Consider the following 18,177-nt stretch of genomic DNA (forward strand, 5'->3'; position numbering starts at 1 on the left):
TGTTGCTATAGGACAAGAGTTTTAAAATAAAAGAGGTAGATTTAGATGAAGTATAAGGAAGAATTTTACAACAAAGGTGGTAAAACACTAGCACAGGTTACCCAGAGGTGGATGCCCCATATCTGAAAAAATTCAAGGCCAGATTAGATGGGGATCTGAGCAACCTGATCTAGTTGAAGATGTCCCTGCTCACTGCAGGGGGGTTGGACTGGATGGATGGATGGATGGATGGATGGATGGATGGATGGATGGATGGATGGATGGATGTCCCTTCCAACCCAAACCATCCTGTGACTCTAGAGGTACAGCTGCAGAGAGTTCAGCATGCAGCGATAACCGCAGCCAAAGCGCCCATTTCAGAGTCACAACTCTGCCAGCACTCCGGCTCTCCCTGCACCATGCTGAAGGAGAACAGGGCATTATCCAAACCCCCGGGTGTCTTTTCCTCCCCCCAGCCCTTGAGGACCCACCTGCCCAGCGTTGCCCCCTCTGCCAGAGACATAGGTGAGGTGGTGGGCGCGCACAGCTGGCGCCGCCGGCTCCCAGCTCACCCGCACGGACGCGTGGCTCAGCTCCGAGAAGCTCAGGTACCTGGGGGGACTCAGGGCCACTGCAAAAACAGTTAGTGACAGCACTGCCAGCCTTCACAGGCTGCACAAATGCCACCCACTGCCTCCTGCTGCTCCTAGATGATCCCAGCTTGAACTAAGAGGCTCGCTCATTACGCAGGAAAATATTCCCTTTATTCACTGGGATGCCTTGTGAAGGCTGACCTCGAAGGGAGGCTAGACAGAGTTAAAGAATAAAGTAGGGATTTATTAACAGGCCTCCATGGATAATGCTTGGGCAGTGCAAGAGCTCAGCTAGGGCTGCACCCAAGATGAACCAAAAAGGTCACAAAATGCATGACCGGTCATAAGGTCTCTCACTTTTATAAGTTCTGCTCCATTTCCATATTGGAGTTAATTGTCCAACTATAGCTTTAGCTTATGAAGTCCCATCCTTCTTGTTTTTTGCTCTTCAGCCCAAGTTGTTTATGCTCTTGGGCCTGAGATTTGGATCATTTGTCCTTGGTCCCCAGCTAGAGAAGGAATTGTTTTGTCTAGCTACTCTGCGCAGAGAGCTTTCTATTTCCTAATATGAAACTCAGGTTTACACACTAAAGCAGTACAGAATCTGAAAAATATAAAAGCTAAAACCCGAGGCATCAACTACCACACACACACCTGTGGAAGGCTACAAAGGGCTGCCATAGATTTAGGTGAGGAAACAGTCAGATGATCACCTTTTCTCCCCCAGACGACAAAGACTTAAAGGAATACCTCTTTCAGGGTTCCTTTATTACCAGGGGAACACCACTCCTTTGTCACAGCTTACCCTACAACTAGAGATCCCCTTGGGGACCAATATTCGCTTCAGATCCAACAGAAAAGAGGCAGCATGTGCACAAGCCACATGCACAATATGGGAAGCACCTCACTGAACACAACTCTCCTGCCTTGAGTGTTTAATAACAGCTCAGTAAGCAGCAGCAGCAGCACTTACAGGTGGTTTCCTGGATGCTGGCTGGATCACTGGCATCTTCCCCATACATGGCATACACTGCCACGGAGTACCCTGTGCTGGGGGACAGCCCCTCCAGCAGCACCTCGGGCTGGGTCACCTTCACCTGCCAACAGAGACGGGGTTTAGGGTACCCTTCAGCTCTAAGGTACCTCCCAATGCATTTAAGACAGCAGGACCTTACAGAGACACAGATCAAGGACCCTTTGGTTACACTAACGGGACATCTCCACTCTAGAATGGTCTTAGAACCGTAGTATCACAGAATATCCCAAGCTGGAAAGGACCAAAAAGGATCAGCAGAGTCCAAATCCTGTTCCTGAACAGGAAAATCCCACCATGTGCCTGAGAGTGTTGCACAAATTCTCTTTGACCTCTGTCACCCTGCTGCTGTGAGTATCCCATGCCCACCCACCCCCTGGGTAAGGAACCCTTTCCTGATATCCCCCCCTAAACCTAAACCTGCCCTGACACAGCTCCAGCTGCTCCCTCAGCTCCTGTCACACAGAGCAGAGATGGGAGCTGCTCCTCCCTTCCCCTCATTCCCCTCCTCTCCAGCCCCTTCCCCACCTGGGCAGGTGCTCTGCAGTGCTCTGCCTCTGTGACACCCAACCCCTGGGGATGCACAGCACCTCCTGCTAACCCTGCTCTGCAGAGCCCCGAGTCTCTCACACCAAAACGCTGCTCTGGGTTGGATCAGGGGGCATCCAAGAATTATGATCCCGCTTTTCCCAGAGCTATGGGAAGCTGCGGCTGGAGCGCTGCCGGGCTGCTGCCATCTGCTGCCAGCACAGCGCGGGCACAGCCCTGGTCCTTGAGCTGCAGAAAGGCACCACGGGGACATTTAGGAGGCTGCACCCGTTGGAACACAGCTTATAAGAAGGGGGGAACATTTTAATGCTGGTTTTGCTGACATCCCGTAGGTCTGGAGCATTGCACTCCTGCAGGGAGTAGGTCAGGTAACTGTGGAAATGTGTTGGCATGCTGAAATGCAAATTTGAGTGTTGGTGTTGCTTCAAGTGTTCTGGATCTTATAAAAATCCCATTATTATGCCCTGGAAGCAGAGTATTAATTGTTCTGGTTTGAAAACCATCCTGTCCCTATCGCTGTGCATTCAAAGGCGGAATCTCAAACAGACAATAAATGTTCCTCCCCACTCACTTTGTTTTTTAAATTCATATCCTCAGCATACAGGTACTCCAGATAAGGCGTTAACATGCACAACAAAGGGTTCTTAGATGTTTCTAAGGATTTTCCATTCTTCAAGCATTGTTTTATTCATCTGCAGTGTTGTAGGTCTGTTTTCAGATGTCAGCAAATCTGCCCTGACACATTTTCAATTAACATTTAAAGACACACAGAGTCAAGATGTTTATGTACAGCCTCGAGGATGCAGTGATTACACTTGAAGCTGCAAGCATGTGAGTTCAGTGCCTGGGTTTCCAGGGCCCCAGGAGGCAGCCAGATCTCTCCCTTGACTTAATTTCCCATATGAAACCCTCAAAGTTAGAAATTGTTTTGAGACAAACAATAAAAAAAAAAAAAAAAAAAAAAAAAAAAGAATCTTCTGTGAAGGCTGTTTCTGGCAATAGTTATATTTTTTCTTTGACCACATGACACCAATTGCCAAAGCTTAGAGATAGCAGTAAACTCAGCCCAGACAGAGAAAAAACAATGTTATCACCATTGTCACAAACTCTACCTCTGCTGTGTAGTCCTCTGCTCCATCAGGGGCTGCAGAGCAGAGCACCAGGTAGTGTGTGGCTCCCTGGGCTGCTTCCCAGCTCAGCCTCAGGCTGTTGTGGCTCCGCTCAGAGACGCGCAGGGAGCGAGGGGAAGACAAAGGCACTAAAGGGAAAAATAAGGCACAAAGGTACCCTCAGTGAATGAGGTCTGAAACAGCTCAAAACCCAGGGGACACCCGGCTTTACAACAGCTACCGCAAGCTGGTGGGCACTTACCCCATGCCTAACACAGTCTCTATGCTACAGAGAGTTTAACTCACTTGGAGACCATGGATTTAAAATTTTTTTAAAAAGCAGCAAAGAGTTGCAATATATTCCTAGCAGGGTGTGTTACTGCCACATTCTGCTTTGCAGAATGACAGAGGTGGAAAGGACCCCTGCCCAACCAGCTGCTCAAAGAACAGGTTGCTCAAGGAGTCTTGTCTGGTTGAGTTCTGAGCATCTCCACAGATGAGAGATGAGATGAGCTCTCTCCAGAGAGCTGTAGGCAGGCTAAACCTGAGCTGGAAAATACCCAAGGTAGGCTCTAGTGTGAGATGGCCAGAGCAGCCATCAGCTCACTTCTCTCTACTCACAGGTGGAGGTGACTCCTCTCAGCCCATCGCCCACGGCGCTGTCGTACACGGGGATCACCGACACCAGGTACTCCGTGTGTGAGGTCAGGTTGGACAGCTGCAGGGAGGACACTGCTCCCTCCAACACCACCTGCAAGCACAAGGCAGGGCTCTCAGGGCAGGGAGGTGCTGCTGCTCTTCAGTGGAACGGCTGAAGTGGCCGTCCCTGGCCAGTGTGGCTGCCCCGTGGCAGATTTGTGCCCAAAGACATGAAGTGCAGTTCCCTCGGTGCTTTGTGCTAGGTAAATCTCTCCAAAACAGAGAGGTGAGAGGCAGAAAGGATTGCTGTCCTCTAAGCCTGGGATTTGTGCAAACACTGAGCACAAAACTCCAGTCATGCTCTCACTGAAATCAATGGAAATTCATCCACAACTTGGATTTGCTTTTTTAAAATCCTATCCATTGCAGATGAGTATTCTTGGACAGATCTCTGTACCCGAGTGTCCTCTTTGAGTCAAAACACATGATTTAGGGCGGGTATAAGACTGCCTAAGAGAAAAATCAGCCTATTACCTCATCACATTTACACTCATCATGCATTAAATTTCATCTCTGGAATAACTGATGTCCCACCCCACCCTCTTTTTGTCCACCCAAGCCTACTTTAATTCTCAGCCACCATCTGGAATCTGTGGCAGCCTCAGGTGTCCAGGGAAAGGTCTCTCACCTCTCTGGGGGTCCCACCCTTGGATGGATAATACACAACCCTGTATTTCTTTGGTGGTTTCAGAGGAGGGCTCCAGGCCAAGTGCATGCTCTTGGAGGTCACAGCAGATATTTTCAGGTCAGTTGGGCTGAGCTGGGGACCCGTGCTCACAGGGGTGTCTTTCACAGCGCTGCCTAGGAATTAAAAACACAGTTATTTTCTTACATTCACACTTCTCATGCCGAACATACTTTCCAGCTCATAAATACGAGTGACATTTTTCAAATCAAGTTGCAATCTCCTTCCCTATAGAGACTCTCTTCTAGACTGCTCTGAAATAAATATTTTAAAACTGGGTGTACAGAGAACATAAATACTCCATAAAGAGCAGGCTGTGTATTTTGCTGCGTGCTGCAAATAATTCTTCAACACAAGCCTGTGTTCCTCAATCACAAAAAATTGCTAAAATTAACAAGCAAAAATTACTTTGGTTTCTTTTTGAAGAAGCTAATTTTTCTTCAGCTTAACCCTAATATTTGTAAAATATCTAATTATATCAAATATAAATCAATAAGAATAAATTAATTTATTTACACGAATGTCCAGAGCATTAAAATAAAATTATGTTTGAAATCTAGATGTTCCCATTCTGCTTAGGTCAATTTTAGAGCAAAAGATATAGAAATATGTACACTATATTTCTCCTGAGGATCTAAGCTAACATCTGGAGAGGTTCTTCATGGTTTTCATCATGCAAACTGTTCTCCAGCAAAAGAAAGAAATGGCTGCTTGATTTGAACTTGAAAATACCTTGGAGATCCAACATTCAAAGTTTAGTGGAGGAAAAAAGAAATGCATGTAGGTGTTTTATCATCTCCTCATCCTACCTCCATATTTACCCCATAATCTTTCCCCAGTATATTTTCATACTAGTTCTTCTGCTTTTTCTGTCTCTTTTAGGTTGGGAGAAACTCAGAAAAGGAGACGGATACAACACATTTACCACACCATATGATAAAGGAAGAGGGAAGGAATATAATGGTAATTCCCTATAATGGTAATTGCTGTCATTAGGTGATTTTCTCCTCCAAGAGGAACGGACATGGTGAGCAGCAGTGTGGGGGGACAGAATAGAAGAAAAATAAATATAGTGCAGAAAGTAATCTCACCCCCAAGGAGTTGCAGCTGGGCCAGTTACCAAAGATTAGGAACAGGCCTGATTTTAACAGGGCACAGCTGTGACCAATGAGAAAAAGAGTAGGTTGGTTGGTTGAGAAGGGAATTCGAGCTTGTTGGCTACTTTGTGAAGAAGAAAGAGTCAGTGCTCTGAGGAAATGCCCATGAGAAACACCAAGGAAGCATGAAACTTTTGCAATAAGGAGACAACAGCATGGAACCGCTGAAACAAGAGGACAACACAGCAGGAAGGGAGGCTCCACTTCACCTGCGGATTCCTTGTGGCTCCTCTCCTTGATCCTGGTGCACAGGACCCGTGTGAGCTTGCCCACCAGGGAGCTGAGCAGGGGGAAGTCCAGCACGTTGTAGACGGTGAGCTCCAGCGGCTCCGAGGCCACCTGCCGCAGCTCCGCCTCGTCCGCGTTCTTCACCCCTGCCAACACAGAACTTGAATTTGCAAACAACCCCAGCGTGGGAAGAGATAAGAATCTTGACTCCGTGTTTCAGAAGGCTGATTTATTATTTTATGATATATGTTATATCAAAAGAAAATGATATAATAAAACTCTACTAAAAGAATAGAAGAAAGGATTTCATCAGAAGGCTAGCAAGGAATGGAAAAGAATGATAATAAAATCTTGTGACTAACCAGAGAGTCTGAGACAGCTGGACTGTGATTGGCTGTTAATTAAAAACAACCACATGAGACCAATCAAAGATTGCACCTGTTGCATTCCACGGCAGCAGATAATTGTTGTTTACATTTCATTTCTGAGGCCTCTCAGCTTCCCAGGAGAAAAGGTCCCAACAAAAGAATTTTTCATAAAATATGTCCGTGACACCAGGCTGAGAATGCCCCACACAGGGCTTCACCACCACCCTGCTCTCCCAGCACAGTGATGTCTTTTCCTGCACCAACCAGCTCAGCCCAGCCTGGGAAGAGCTTTCTGCTCAGAAAGCTTTTAGTGGCCTGGAGACAGCCTGGTGAATCTTCCTGCTGTTTTCCTGCCTCCTCACCACTTGCAGGCTTGGCTGTCAGAAAGGTAGATGTTTTTCAACCTGAGAGGCAGTTGGCATAAACATGAGGGACTGAATGAACAAATAACCATTTTATATTTATGAGGTGCCAGCGCTCCCCACAGAGAGCCTGTTGTTCGTCAGAACATCACATTGCATTTCAACAGTCAGGGATGAGTAAAAAGCAGCCCTTTTATGTAACAGAATTTCTCCATCTCACAGCATCCTCCATCCTTCAGCTCCCCCTCCTCATTAACTCTCTGCTGACCAAGCTCCACAGTACAACTCATTTTGCTTCCCAGAGTTTGGTTCCCTAACACTGTCCAAGGAGGCTCAGCAGCTCTCCTCCCTCCATAAATGCCACTTACCTGCATGACCCCACGCAATAAAACCTCACTTGCATGTCCCCAACATAAATTAGCCCAACATAAATTAACCTAAACTTTTGAAGATTGCAATTTTAGGGGAGCTTTTATGTAACTTTATTGCTCATGTATCAGTCTCCAGCAGACCCCGTGTGCTCCTCAAGGCCAGAGCTGCTCAAGGCCATTCTGTGTCTCGGTGTTGCTGGCAGACAGTGAAAAGCAGATAATATTGTTATTCAGAGAAATGGGAAGTTGTGAGAGGCAGTAATTACACAGGAGGTCCCCTGCCATCCCCAATACAATGTTCTCTTGCCCAGTTCCACAGCTGAGAATATTGTTTTCATGGCACTGGTCCCTGAGGCTCCCAAAGGTCACTAGATGGGAGGTGTGAAATCTCTCATGTGAATACCTTCCCCCCAAAAAATACATCCTTTCAAGACACTGCCTGGGCTGAATAAATGAGTTAATTTTCATCTGAGCCACAATGTAATGAGGTCTCACCCACCACTTCAGTTCTACAGCCTCAGGATGCTTCTGTCAAAGTTGAGGGAACATAACCTTCAATTTGAAGATGACCAAAAATAGGTTGGCTTTGTCCTACAGCTTATCAATGGCTGTGATCTTACCAATGGCAAATATCTCTATGCCCAGGTTTTTCAAGGTCTGAGCAGCCAGGTTGGCATCATCCTGAGACTTCCCATCAGTCAGGAGGATTACCAACTTCTCAGCCTCCAGCCGGGCACCAGCGTCTGGTTTCAGATTCTGCTCCAGGACGTGGGTCAGTGCCAAACCTGGAGAGGGGCAGAGATGGAGGTTGTGCCACAGCTTTCCAAAAAAACCACACGTTTTCTCTCCTCGCCGGTGGCCACAGCCCCCACAGAGTCCATAATCCATGGGAACAGCTTTCCCCACTGTTCAGAGCCCTGCCAGGTGGAGTTACCTGTAAAGGTGTTGCCGCCCTTGTACCGCAGGTTCCTCACGGCCTCCAGCAGCTGTTCCCTGGTGGAGTGAGTGCTCAGATCCCACTCTGTCCTGGGGTCACTGCTGTACTGGGACAGCCCTGGGGAAGACAGGAGCCATGGGCATCCAGCCAGCCCAGGGGAGCTGCAGGAGCCCCACTCTGGGAGCTGCTGAGAGGATTCGCAGGGAGGATGACACCAAATAATGACAGGGACTGGGGGTGAGCACATGGGGCTTCTAACTCCACTTTCTGCATGGTTCTGAGAAAATAGCAGGAAGTTGAGTTAGGGGGTGTTTATGCTGGATATTGGGAAAAGGTTCTTCCCCCGGAGGGTGGTGGGACACTGAACAGGTTCCCAGGGCAGTGGTCACAGTCCCAGGCCTCACAGAGCTGAAGGAATGTTTGGATAATGCACTCAGGCACAAGGTGGGATCTTTGGGGTGTTCTGTGCAGGGCCAGGACTTGGACTCGATGATCCTTGTGGGTCCCTCCCAAATTAGAATATTCCACAATTCTGTGATTCTCTGGTCCTGCCATGCTGGCAGCAAAGCAATGACTCAGACCCCATGGGGTACAGGGGTACACATCCCCCTCATGATGATCAGAGGAATTTGATAAGGTGCCAAAGTTAATCCAGGTCAAACAATGAGCTGCAAGGACTGAGAAGGATTTTCACCACCCTATTTCATGTACAGCCTGGCTGCCAGCATCACTCAGAGCTGGAAGCAGCCCCATTCCCTTCTGAACTCACAGCAGCCCCATTGCCGCTGCACCCAATGCATTGGTGGCTGAGCACATCCTCAGAGACGGCAGCAAATCCCAAAAGTGTCTCAGCATCACCACCCGACCTTGGGCTGCCCAGACAGCCCTGCTGCTCAATGTGCAGATATTTTTCACGGCCACTAGAGGCCAGAGCTTGCTGCCAGATAGGAAAAGCTTCCAAGAGCAGCTCAAGGACCCCATCCTAGAGAAATAACAGCTCCCAAGAGGAGCACATCACCACAGGGACAAGAGACCAAGGCCCCTTCCAATATCAACATCCCAAGGTCAGGAAACAGGAGCATGTCCTACCTACTCTGATCTTGTCTTCTGCAATACTGAATGGGGAAATCAAATTGCTCAGGAACTCCTTGATGAGCTTGAAATTGTTGCGCCCGATGCTCCAGGAGCCATCCACGAGCAGGACAATGTCAGTCATGGCAGGAGTGTCACACTGAAACTGGGAGCCTGCAGGGAAAGGTTGGATACTCAGAGAAGCAGTTTTGAGGAGGAAAACCTGCTTTGGTTTTAAGATAAAAGTCAAATCTGCTGTGCAAGGCCTTGTCTGGATGGTGGAATGGACCATCTGCCAGTCTGGCACATGTCAGCATCCTGTGAAAACCATGGAGCCAAGGATAACCCATCTCAGCACCTCGAAATGGAGTGGTGTGCAGCTGCACCTCTGCAAAGAAGGGGTTAAAGCTGTCAGGAAGCATGTGCTAACCCAAGCACTGCTCTCTGCAAGCTGTCAGCTCTATTCCATCTCTGCCCCAGCCCAGTGCTTCCTTTTATCTAGCTTAAGTCTCCAAGAATTGCAGGTGATTGCTTAATTCCATTCCATCACGAGATCCCCTGTGGGCTACAATTATTTCATGGCTTTATATTAAATCCAATCTCTCAGCAAAAACCTGCTGGCACTATGGATACTCCAGCTCTGCCTCCCTCCCCACCCTTGGTCCTCAGCTCAGCAGAGGATCTGATAAGGCATTTTGCTAATTGGATGCATCTTCCTTGAGTATTGCTCAGATGGGGAATTTTCCATCTTTGGTGGAGGGGAAACAGATGATCCCACTGAGATTTATCAGGCTCCAAGGAGGTGTGTCTCCTCTCACAGTCAAGGATTTCTGCTGGGCCAAAGGGGATTCTCTGGCCCATCCCATTCCCACCATTTCAGCAGAGCTGGGAGCCATCACAATCTCAACTGAATCTGAAGGATCCTCATGGATCAGATATCTGTGAAACACGAAGAACAAGCCCAGAAGGAGGAGCAGACCAGATAACAAACACCCCTGGTGCTTGGAAAGGAAACACCTTGGGAAGGTCCATGGCTGGGGGTGCTCTGCAGAGGAACACAAATGCTTACATGAATCTGCCAGAAGCAGGGGGAGATGACAACGTGAAGAGAGAATGGTGCCAAATCAATTTAAATCAATAAATTAAATCATCTGGAAGGAATTTCTGGCCCAACTCCAGCTTTCCTGAGAATTCATGTTGTTCTGCAGGACTCCAAATTTCTCCAGTGAGCTCTGACAGCTCCCAGAGCATGAGCTAGGGATTGGAAGCACAACCAGCAGCACTGTACTCTGGGGGGGCACAGGGTGGGCTGGAAAGCTGGAATTCAGTGAGTGTTAGGGAAAACAGCAGGGGATGAAGGAGCAGGACATGTCTGAACCCCCTCTCACCTCGTCTCAGTGAATCCTTTGGGGGTTTTTCTTTTCCTGGAGTCTCTCGCTCCTCGTTTTCAGGAGTGTGCTGGGATGATTTTGGGGTCGTTGATGCTGTTTCTGTCATGCTGACCTCCATACTGGGCTGGTTTCTTGTAGTTTCTCCTGAGCTCTTTGGCTGAACCCCCTTCTGCCTTTTCCTTTCAGCTCTGTCCTTTGCTGTGCTCCAAAGATAAAAATCCCATTGTCCCAAACTGTATTATCCCCATCCAACCCCACTCCTCAGCTGATTTATGCCACATTTAGCACAAATTTAGAGGGCTCAGAAAGGGTAAAATTCCTACAATTTTATGGAAATTGGTGGGTGGATTGTCACCACCTTCATTCACACCTCTCTGAGAGGACTGCATGTGTGCTCAGGAGCTAATGTTAAAAATGGTTCACATCAAAAAGTGTGTCCTTCCCATTATCTTCCACGATGAAAAACAATGAATATTTATAAAATATAAATCAGGAAAAACATCCCATGGCACCTCATACCCAGTTGCTCTCCAGAGCTCAGCAATCTGTGACCTGCAAACACCCCGAGCTAGTGCAAGACTTTTTTGGATAATGGCCCTGGTGGATCTTTCTTCCATCAACAGGTGAAATTCCCTTTTGAGCCCATGGAAACACGAGACTCTGTAGTTACATACAGTCCTCAGCCAGAGAGGCTGAGGGAATCCTTCTTGTAAAGCACCTGCAGCCAGCCCTGGGACACAGAGCTTAGGGAAAAAAGCACCATCAGCCCTTGTGCTTAGGGAGCAGCTTGCTCTCAAAGAATCCACATTCAGTCAAAGGATGGGTTTGCATCTGCTGAATTTGGATACCTGGACGTGCATTTTCAGCCTGGCTGGAATGAAGGGCAAATTTTTTTAGGTGGTTTACTGTGTTTCTGTAGCTAAGAATGGTGTGCAAAGGATGAGACCAGGCTAGCAAGGCTCACTCAAGAATATCTCTGATGAAGGGAGAAAATGGGGATGGTTTTAGGGACAGCTGAATGCCATGGTAGCATGGCACAGGCCATGGCTCAAAATCAATTCCCTGTGATTTTGAGCCATGGCCTGTGCCATGCTACCATGGCATCCCTGAGACTCCAGGATGGTGAGAGCACCCACCTGAGTGTGGCAGGGCAGTGTTCAGGGGTGGAGGGGTGTCCTCAGCCACCCCACTGTGCTCAGCTGCAGAGGAGGTGAGATTCTTTCCTGATGCGGCTCCTGCGTTCCTGCGGCTGTTTCTAGTCTGGGATGCATTTCTGAGCTCTTCTACTGTGGGAAGACCAAAAATAAAGAAATTACCCATCTAGAGAGCCATAGTTCCCTCCCTCATCCCCTGGGTTTTCCCCATCTCCCTTCTTCCAACCAAAACAGTACCAGGCTCTGGGACTGCCAAGCACTCTGCAGGGCATGTGCCAGAGCAGCCACATCCCTAAGAGCCTCAGCAGCTCTGAGTGGTAAAATTTAGCCCTCTCCACTTACTCACAAATTTCCTCTTGGCAAACAGGGCTTCCTGGGAGCCGTTGAGCACGTAGACCTGCAGGGTGTATTCCTTGGTGGGGCTCAGCCCTCCCACCGTGGCTTTGGGAGTCTTGGTTTTCAGCATGACTTCTTGCTCCGAGTCCCCTGAGGTGGGATGAAGCCACAGCTCAGAGCCTGTCAGAGCTTAAATTTAAGTTGACAGTAGCAAAAGCAGCACTGAAATGCAGGGAATGTCTGCCTAGGGACTGCAGTCAGCTCCTATTCATGCTTTAAATTTTGAGGAGCTCTGATTTTTACTCTTTTACTTCAACGTAGAGCTGGGAAGATTGAGGTGGGTTTTTTAAATGCCTGGTACGTGCCCAGATTAGAAAATTACTTCCTACCCAGTATTAGTACAACCTTCACCAGCTTCCCAAGGATTGTTGAGTGAAAAGCTGGTGTTGGGAGTGCAAAGACTGGCAACTGCTTATGAAAACACCCAGCTGGTTGAGGTCATGCGTGACACAATGAGGAAGTGACTCGGAGCCTCTGGAGGTCACTGCTGGCCCTTGGACTCATCTTACCCCAGCTGTGCTGCCTCTGCCCCATCTGCCTGCAGGGCACAGCTCATTTCTGGGGCTGGCACTGCCTCCAGACTCTTCCACAGCCGTGTCTGAGCTGTTGGACCCTTTCCTGGGACTGGGATGGCTTGAGCAGCCAAGGGCAATGAGCAGAGCGAGCAAGGCAGTGACTGCTGCCCAGCACAGAGGGGCACAGAAGTTCCCTAAACCTCTCTCATAGAAAGGTCTGGAGCTTTGAATGATGGAGATGGATGTGTTCCTGATCCAGCGCTCCTGCCTGGGGCTGGAAACTCCCCGGCCTGAGAGGGAAAGCCTCGGGCATGTGCTGTGGGGATTCCCTGCATTCCTGGGATGCTCATCAATCTCTGCTGAGCTGAGGCTCTGGGGAGGAGCGCGGCAGGCGAGGAATGAGAAGCCTGCTGCTCCAGGCCGGGAAACAGGTGGGGGCTGAGCTAAAATCGGGTGGATGATCACAGGAGCTGCCGCCCTGCACTCCTGCTCCCTTTTCCGGCTCACTGGGAACCAAATGCCAGCCACAGCCGAGGATGGCTCAGCCCCTCCTCCCCACTGAGGGACATCGTGTCCTTCCAACCCCACCAGGTCCAACATCTGAAATCAGGGAGTAGGGGCAGGGAGCTGGAGAGATGAGCCTACCCACACAAATAGGGTCAGAGGCCCCCCATGCCATGTCCCTGCAGTGGTGGCAGAGCTAAGAGCTCCACAGAAGAGACAGGCAAGGAACCTGTTTCATTTTTGTCTCACAGAGTCCCAAAGGACAGCATTTCTGGCTAAACATTTCCCCTAGCATGAAGAGGGCTGAATTTCCTCTTTTTCCTGTGAAGGAGTGAAAAAGGGACAGTGTCTGCATTGGGTGGCACTACAAACTGCTCCCACAGAGGCCAGAGAGGCTCCTTGTCACTGCTGCACGTACATCCCAGTGAAACCAGCCCTTGGAACCAGAGCAGGCTGTGGGTAACTCCCTCTGCCTTGTCTCTATTCCCTTAAGGTCTCAATAATGCTCATTTCTCATTTTTAGGTGCTCCTGTGCTCCCAGTGCAGCTCAGTCCCGCTGAGCTCTGCTGGGGCCCAAGCCCAGGGTGTCAGCACGTACCTGCCATGGGCTTTACCCGAACTTTGTAGCCACTGATGTTCCCCTCAGTCTCTTTCCACTTCATCTGCAGCCTGTCTTCTGAGAGGACAGTGAGTTTCAGCCGGCCTGACCCTGGGGAGGAGGAGGAGGAGGAGACGTGGCCGTGCTGTTGTGGCTGCAATTCCTGCCACAAACCCCACTGTGCTGCCTCCCCCAAGGACATGGCAGTGCTTGTGGTACAAAGGGAGCCTTCCCCACCCCAGGCAAGTCCTCAACATCCCCTGGAAGCTCCTGCATCCCCTTGTACCTCTGCAGGCCTGGAGCCTCCTGTGCAAGGAGGAGTTTCTCATTTATACCCCTGCAGAAAGGTAAAGCAGCCTCCCCACAGGCGGGGGCTTTTCTCTGAACCCTTCATGCCCTGAAGGGCTCTCCCAGGAGCTTTCAGGGTGAATGGATTTTTACAGCAAGTGTGTTCAGTGCAAACACGTGAAATGGCAGGGCAGCAAATGGGCTCAAGCAAGGCTCCTCAATAGGCTTGGGATGCTCAGAAATACAGGAATTCCCCAGGTGATGGATCCCACACTTGTGCAGAATGATCATTTCAGAGGCAGCTCCAAGGACCAGCTGGGTTTAGAAAGAAGGAAAGAAAAGCTGATAAAGTGTAAATAACAGCTCCTGGCAGGACCATAACTCATGGGCACCAGCTTGTATCAGTTCGCTGCAGGGACCTGCAAGCTAAATGACAAATCCTGAGGGGAAAAAATAGTATCAGACAGGGAGGTAAAGAGAAGAAAGAGCACATTCCTTTATCAGCTCCAGATTTCACAGCTATCTGTTAACCCAGCTAGATGGCTGAGCCCATTGTGTCACTCCTTGAATCCACGATTCCTGTCACACAAATGTCACCATATGAACCTTTCTCACTCAGCTGGATGCAGGATGGCAACTCAGCAGATTTCTCTGCCCTCCCTGTGACACTGTGCCCAGAGCTGCCTTTCCAGCAGATGCCCTAATTTGCAGTGAGTGATCACACCATAAACATCTGCACCCAAGGGCTCCCCCTCATTTGCAGCTGTTACCAATCTTTTTCCCTTTACAATTACTCATAAAAAAATAAATCTCAGAGTGACCTGGAGTTTCTGCTAAGTGCTGCCAAAGTGTCACCCAGGGCTCCTCAGCTCCCTAATCTGGTCCTGCACTAATCCCTGACACCTCCTGACATCCCTGCCATGATGTCACCCCCCAGGAAAGCAGTGAGAGCTGGCACTGAGGGTCCTGCTTGTCTCAGCCCAACATCTGGGCCTTAACCTTTCCCTGCAGAGACTTCCTGCAGGCTGCCCAACAAGCAGATAACTATTTTGGGGAAACAAAGCTCAGATTCACATCTCACCCCAGGCAAATCTGAAGAGGAAGAAAGAAAACAGGGGGAAGAGGGGTGAAGGGCAAAAAGCAAATCCTAAAATCACGCCTAAAAGAAATGGTAAAAGATCATGGAACAATGAGGGGAATTCATAGTTAGATTAAACATGGAGCTGTCTTCTTTTGGACAAGTGTGGTCCAGCTCCTTGGGCATCGCTCTAGGAGCCCAGAAGCTAAAAAGACAAGAATGTCCCCAGACAGACCAGAAAGGACATCATCCTCTAAAGCACCATTATGTGCTGGATGCAAATGATCCCCAGTGCCATGAAAGCTCCACTGTTTCCTTGCCCTGTGTTGGATGTGCACTGTTTGATGCTGTAACCTTGCTCTCATGGAGTTAAGCCCAAGCTTAACTGCAGAAGTCTGGAAGATGCACAGCAGGGAGACACATCTGTCCCAGCCCTGCAGGGCCACCACCTCTCTAGAAACCTCTGTGCTCTTCAGACATAACCTAAAGGTGGCTCTTCCACATCAGAAAGGCTGTGCTGAGGTGCTGTAGGCATTTTCTGGGGAGCAGGATGATGCAGGATGAATCACCTCATGCTTTCTCACCCAGATGTTGCGCCACATCTCACCACAAACACCCAAAGCAGGAAGGTGCAGTGTCTAAAGAAGCAAAAGCCTTTTCCTTCCTATTTCTCAGGCTCCCACAGATCACAGAAGTCCCTCTTTGCTTGCACAGGCTGAAATGCATCCCTGGTGGGCTGAACTGCTGCCAGGGATGAGGACAGGCCAGGCAGGGTGGGGAGGGATGGAGGGGCTCTCCCAGATGAGGCTCCTGAGCCCTCATTGCTCTTCATGCTTGGGAAAGGCTGTTTGGAGCTTCACCAGCACACAGCAGAGCACAGCAGCCCCCTGGAATAATGCCTGGCTCTGGGAATGCCCCTGACAGTGCTGTCGCTGCCTTAGGGAGGGCTGGGCTGCCCCAGGGCACACAGACCTCAGGAACAGCCCCAGCAGGGCAGGCAGGCTCCTTACCTTGGCCCACTCGTCCCCAGACATGGCTCAGCACAGGCAGGCAGGCAAGAAAGAACCAAGTGTGGATCAGCATTGTGAGCAGGACCTGCAAAAGGGCAAATGTCAGGGAGAAGAAGTAAAAGTTGTGTTTCACCACATCAAAATCCAGGTTTTGTCCATCCTCATTTAAGGCACTGCAGATTTGGGCATCATGGATGGCACTGAAAGCATGGAGGAGAAGAACAGACAGATTTTCCTGCAATTCCTCCACATTATTTTATCTTTTTAGTCTCTCCAATATAGCTCTCAGTGCCTTGGTCTGAGCTGTGTTTATAAATCTGGCTTATAAGCACTGGAGCTCCCAGTGATGGGTTCTACTCTGATCATGGAAATCAACAACACTGGCACGTGATTGGACACAGAGATTCCAGAATAACCTCTGGTTTAAACTGTACAGAAGTAATTAATTGTGGTTATCATGCCCACAATCATTCCAGGTGTACAGACAGCACGTTTCTCATGTCCCTGGCATGCACACACCAATCACAAGGGGGAAAGCACAGAGAGGAGCTCTCTGTAGCAGCCAGGCTCCTCAAACCACAGATTTAATGACCTCAGTTGCTGTGATAAAGCAATTTTGCAGCAGGAGGGATCCACAGACCCAGAGGACTTTGTATGTGAACAGCTTACAAATAAAGGGTTTTATTTCTTATTTCACTCCCAAGAATTTATATCCAGGATTTTCTGGGATAGTTTTGCTTTAATTTGTTCACCTGAACAGACTGAAAGCAGACAGGACAGACTTACCCATGGCAGAGGATCAGAATTCTGAATCAGTTTGACTCAAATATAACCTCTGCAGAGTGGCCAAAGCTGACTGCCAGCCTCAGCCCATGGACCCTGAGCACCCACAGTTGGCTTTTCCAGCCTGGATTTCAGTGCTGTTCCCTTTGGGTCAGGAATTTTGGGTCAGCAGAAAACCGCCCTGATGGAAGCAGCGCCACCCCCTCATCTGGCTCCCAGCAAACCAGGTTTTAAGCACCTTTTAAGCACCTGTTGTTGGCCTTTTGTCATCTCTGTGCTCCACATTTCAGCCTCACTGCTTCTGGCAGAACCAGCCCTGCACCCCCTCCTGCAGGGACATCTCCCTTCCCTTCACCTTGATGGACAGGTATGCAGAGGCTCCTGGCAAATGCCTGATTTCCCCCAAACACAGCAGCTTGGTAGCAATTTCAAGGGAAAATAAATATGCACATGAGTGAGTGAGTGAGCCAGGCATGTTCTGTTTAAATCAGATCTAAATTGCTGGAAGAATGACTGGAAAAACGTGCAAGTTGTAACAGGGAGTTGTTAACCACCCTTCTCTGTCTGTGGTTTCTTTTTTTTATTATTGAAGATGAATGGAACAACTGCAGTGTAACCGAAGCCTTTAGCCATGGGAAACACTTGCTTTATTTTTCCAGCTAATAAAATGAGGTCATTGTTTATAAAAAACAGCAAACATTTGATAGGTGGCTTTCAGAACCCTGATTGTCACCTCCAGGAAAGCAGAGCCTGTCCTGGCTGCAGAGGTGTGGGTGCCAAACAGCAGCAAAAACTCAGCATTTTTTTACATTCCTTAAATTCAAATTTCATTTTTGCCATTTTGCAATGCCATCAATCTGCTCTTGATTTCCTTGAAACTTCTGTGCAACTGCTGACAAACAGGATGCCAAACTCTGGCAAAAGCACAGGATTGTGTGGGATCTTTCCATGTTAACCAGGGTTATATGGGATCCAAAGTGCAGAAAAATAAACTCCTCCAGCCTGCACTGATTTGGGTTTACTGCAGGCTCTGGTTCAGGCAGGAGCTTCCACCCTGTTGTGTCAGTAAGGATGAGTTCAACATTATCATAAAATCACAGATTGTTTTGGGTTGGAAGGGATCTTAAAGCTCATTTTATCCCACCCCTGCCATGGCAGGGACACTTTCCACTATCCCAGGTTGCTCCCAGCCCCATCCAACCTGGCCTTGGACACTTCCAGGGATCCAGGGGCAGCCACAGATTCTCTGGGCACCTGTGCCAGGGCCTCAGCACCCTCACAGTAATCCTGGTTTTAACCCAGACTGGGCACAGTTAGAC

At 49.0% G+C, this 18,177-nt stretch overlaps 1 protein-coding gene across 1 annotated transcript in view; it reads right to left on the reverse strand.

Moving 5' to 3' along the window:
• Positions 1-16,148, reverse strand: part of COL20A1 (collagen type XX alpha 1 chain) — a 48,291-nt gene extending 32,143 nt beyond the window's left edge. The window contains exons 1-14 of the mRNA XM_058814710.1: positions 16,076-16,148; positions 13,700-13,810; positions 12,029-12,172; positions 11,669-11,818; positions 10,530-10,730; positions 9,160-9,315; positions 8,068-8,187; positions 7,754-7,918; positions 6,014-6,178; positions 4,591-4,763; positions 3,885-4,014; positions 3,267-3,412; positions 1,546-1,669; positions 471-610 (exon numbers count right to left, since the gene is read on the reverse strand). Coding sequence (XP_058670693.1) covers positions 471-610; positions 1,546-1,669; positions 3,267-3,412; positions 3,885-4,014; positions 4,591-4,763; positions 6,014-6,178; positions 7,754-7,918; positions 8,068-8,187; positions 9,160-9,315; positions 10,530-10,730; positions 11,669-11,818; positions 12,029-12,172; positions 13,700-13,810; positions 16,076-16,148 — 1,998 coding nt within the window. The remainder of the gene's footprint in view (positions 1-470; positions 611-1,545; positions 1,670-3,266; positions 3,413-3,884; positions 4,015-4,590; positions 4,764-6,013; positions 6,179-7,753; positions 7,919-8,067; positions 8,188-9,159; positions 9,316-10,529; positions 10,731-11,668; positions 11,819-12,028; positions 12,173-13,699; positions 13,811-16,075) is intronic.
• Between the last annotated feature and the right edge of the window lie 2,029 nt (positions 16,149-18,177).

The sequence above is a fragment of the Ammospiza caudacuta genome, chromosome 15 (assembly GCF_027887145.1).
Source record: "Ammospiza caudacuta isolate bAmmCau1 chromosome 15, bAmmCau1.pri, whole genome shotgun sequence".
NCBI classification, from domain to species: domain Eukaryota; kingdom Metazoa; phylum Chordata; class Aves; order Passeriformes; family Passerellidae; genus Ammospiza; species Ammospiza caudacuta.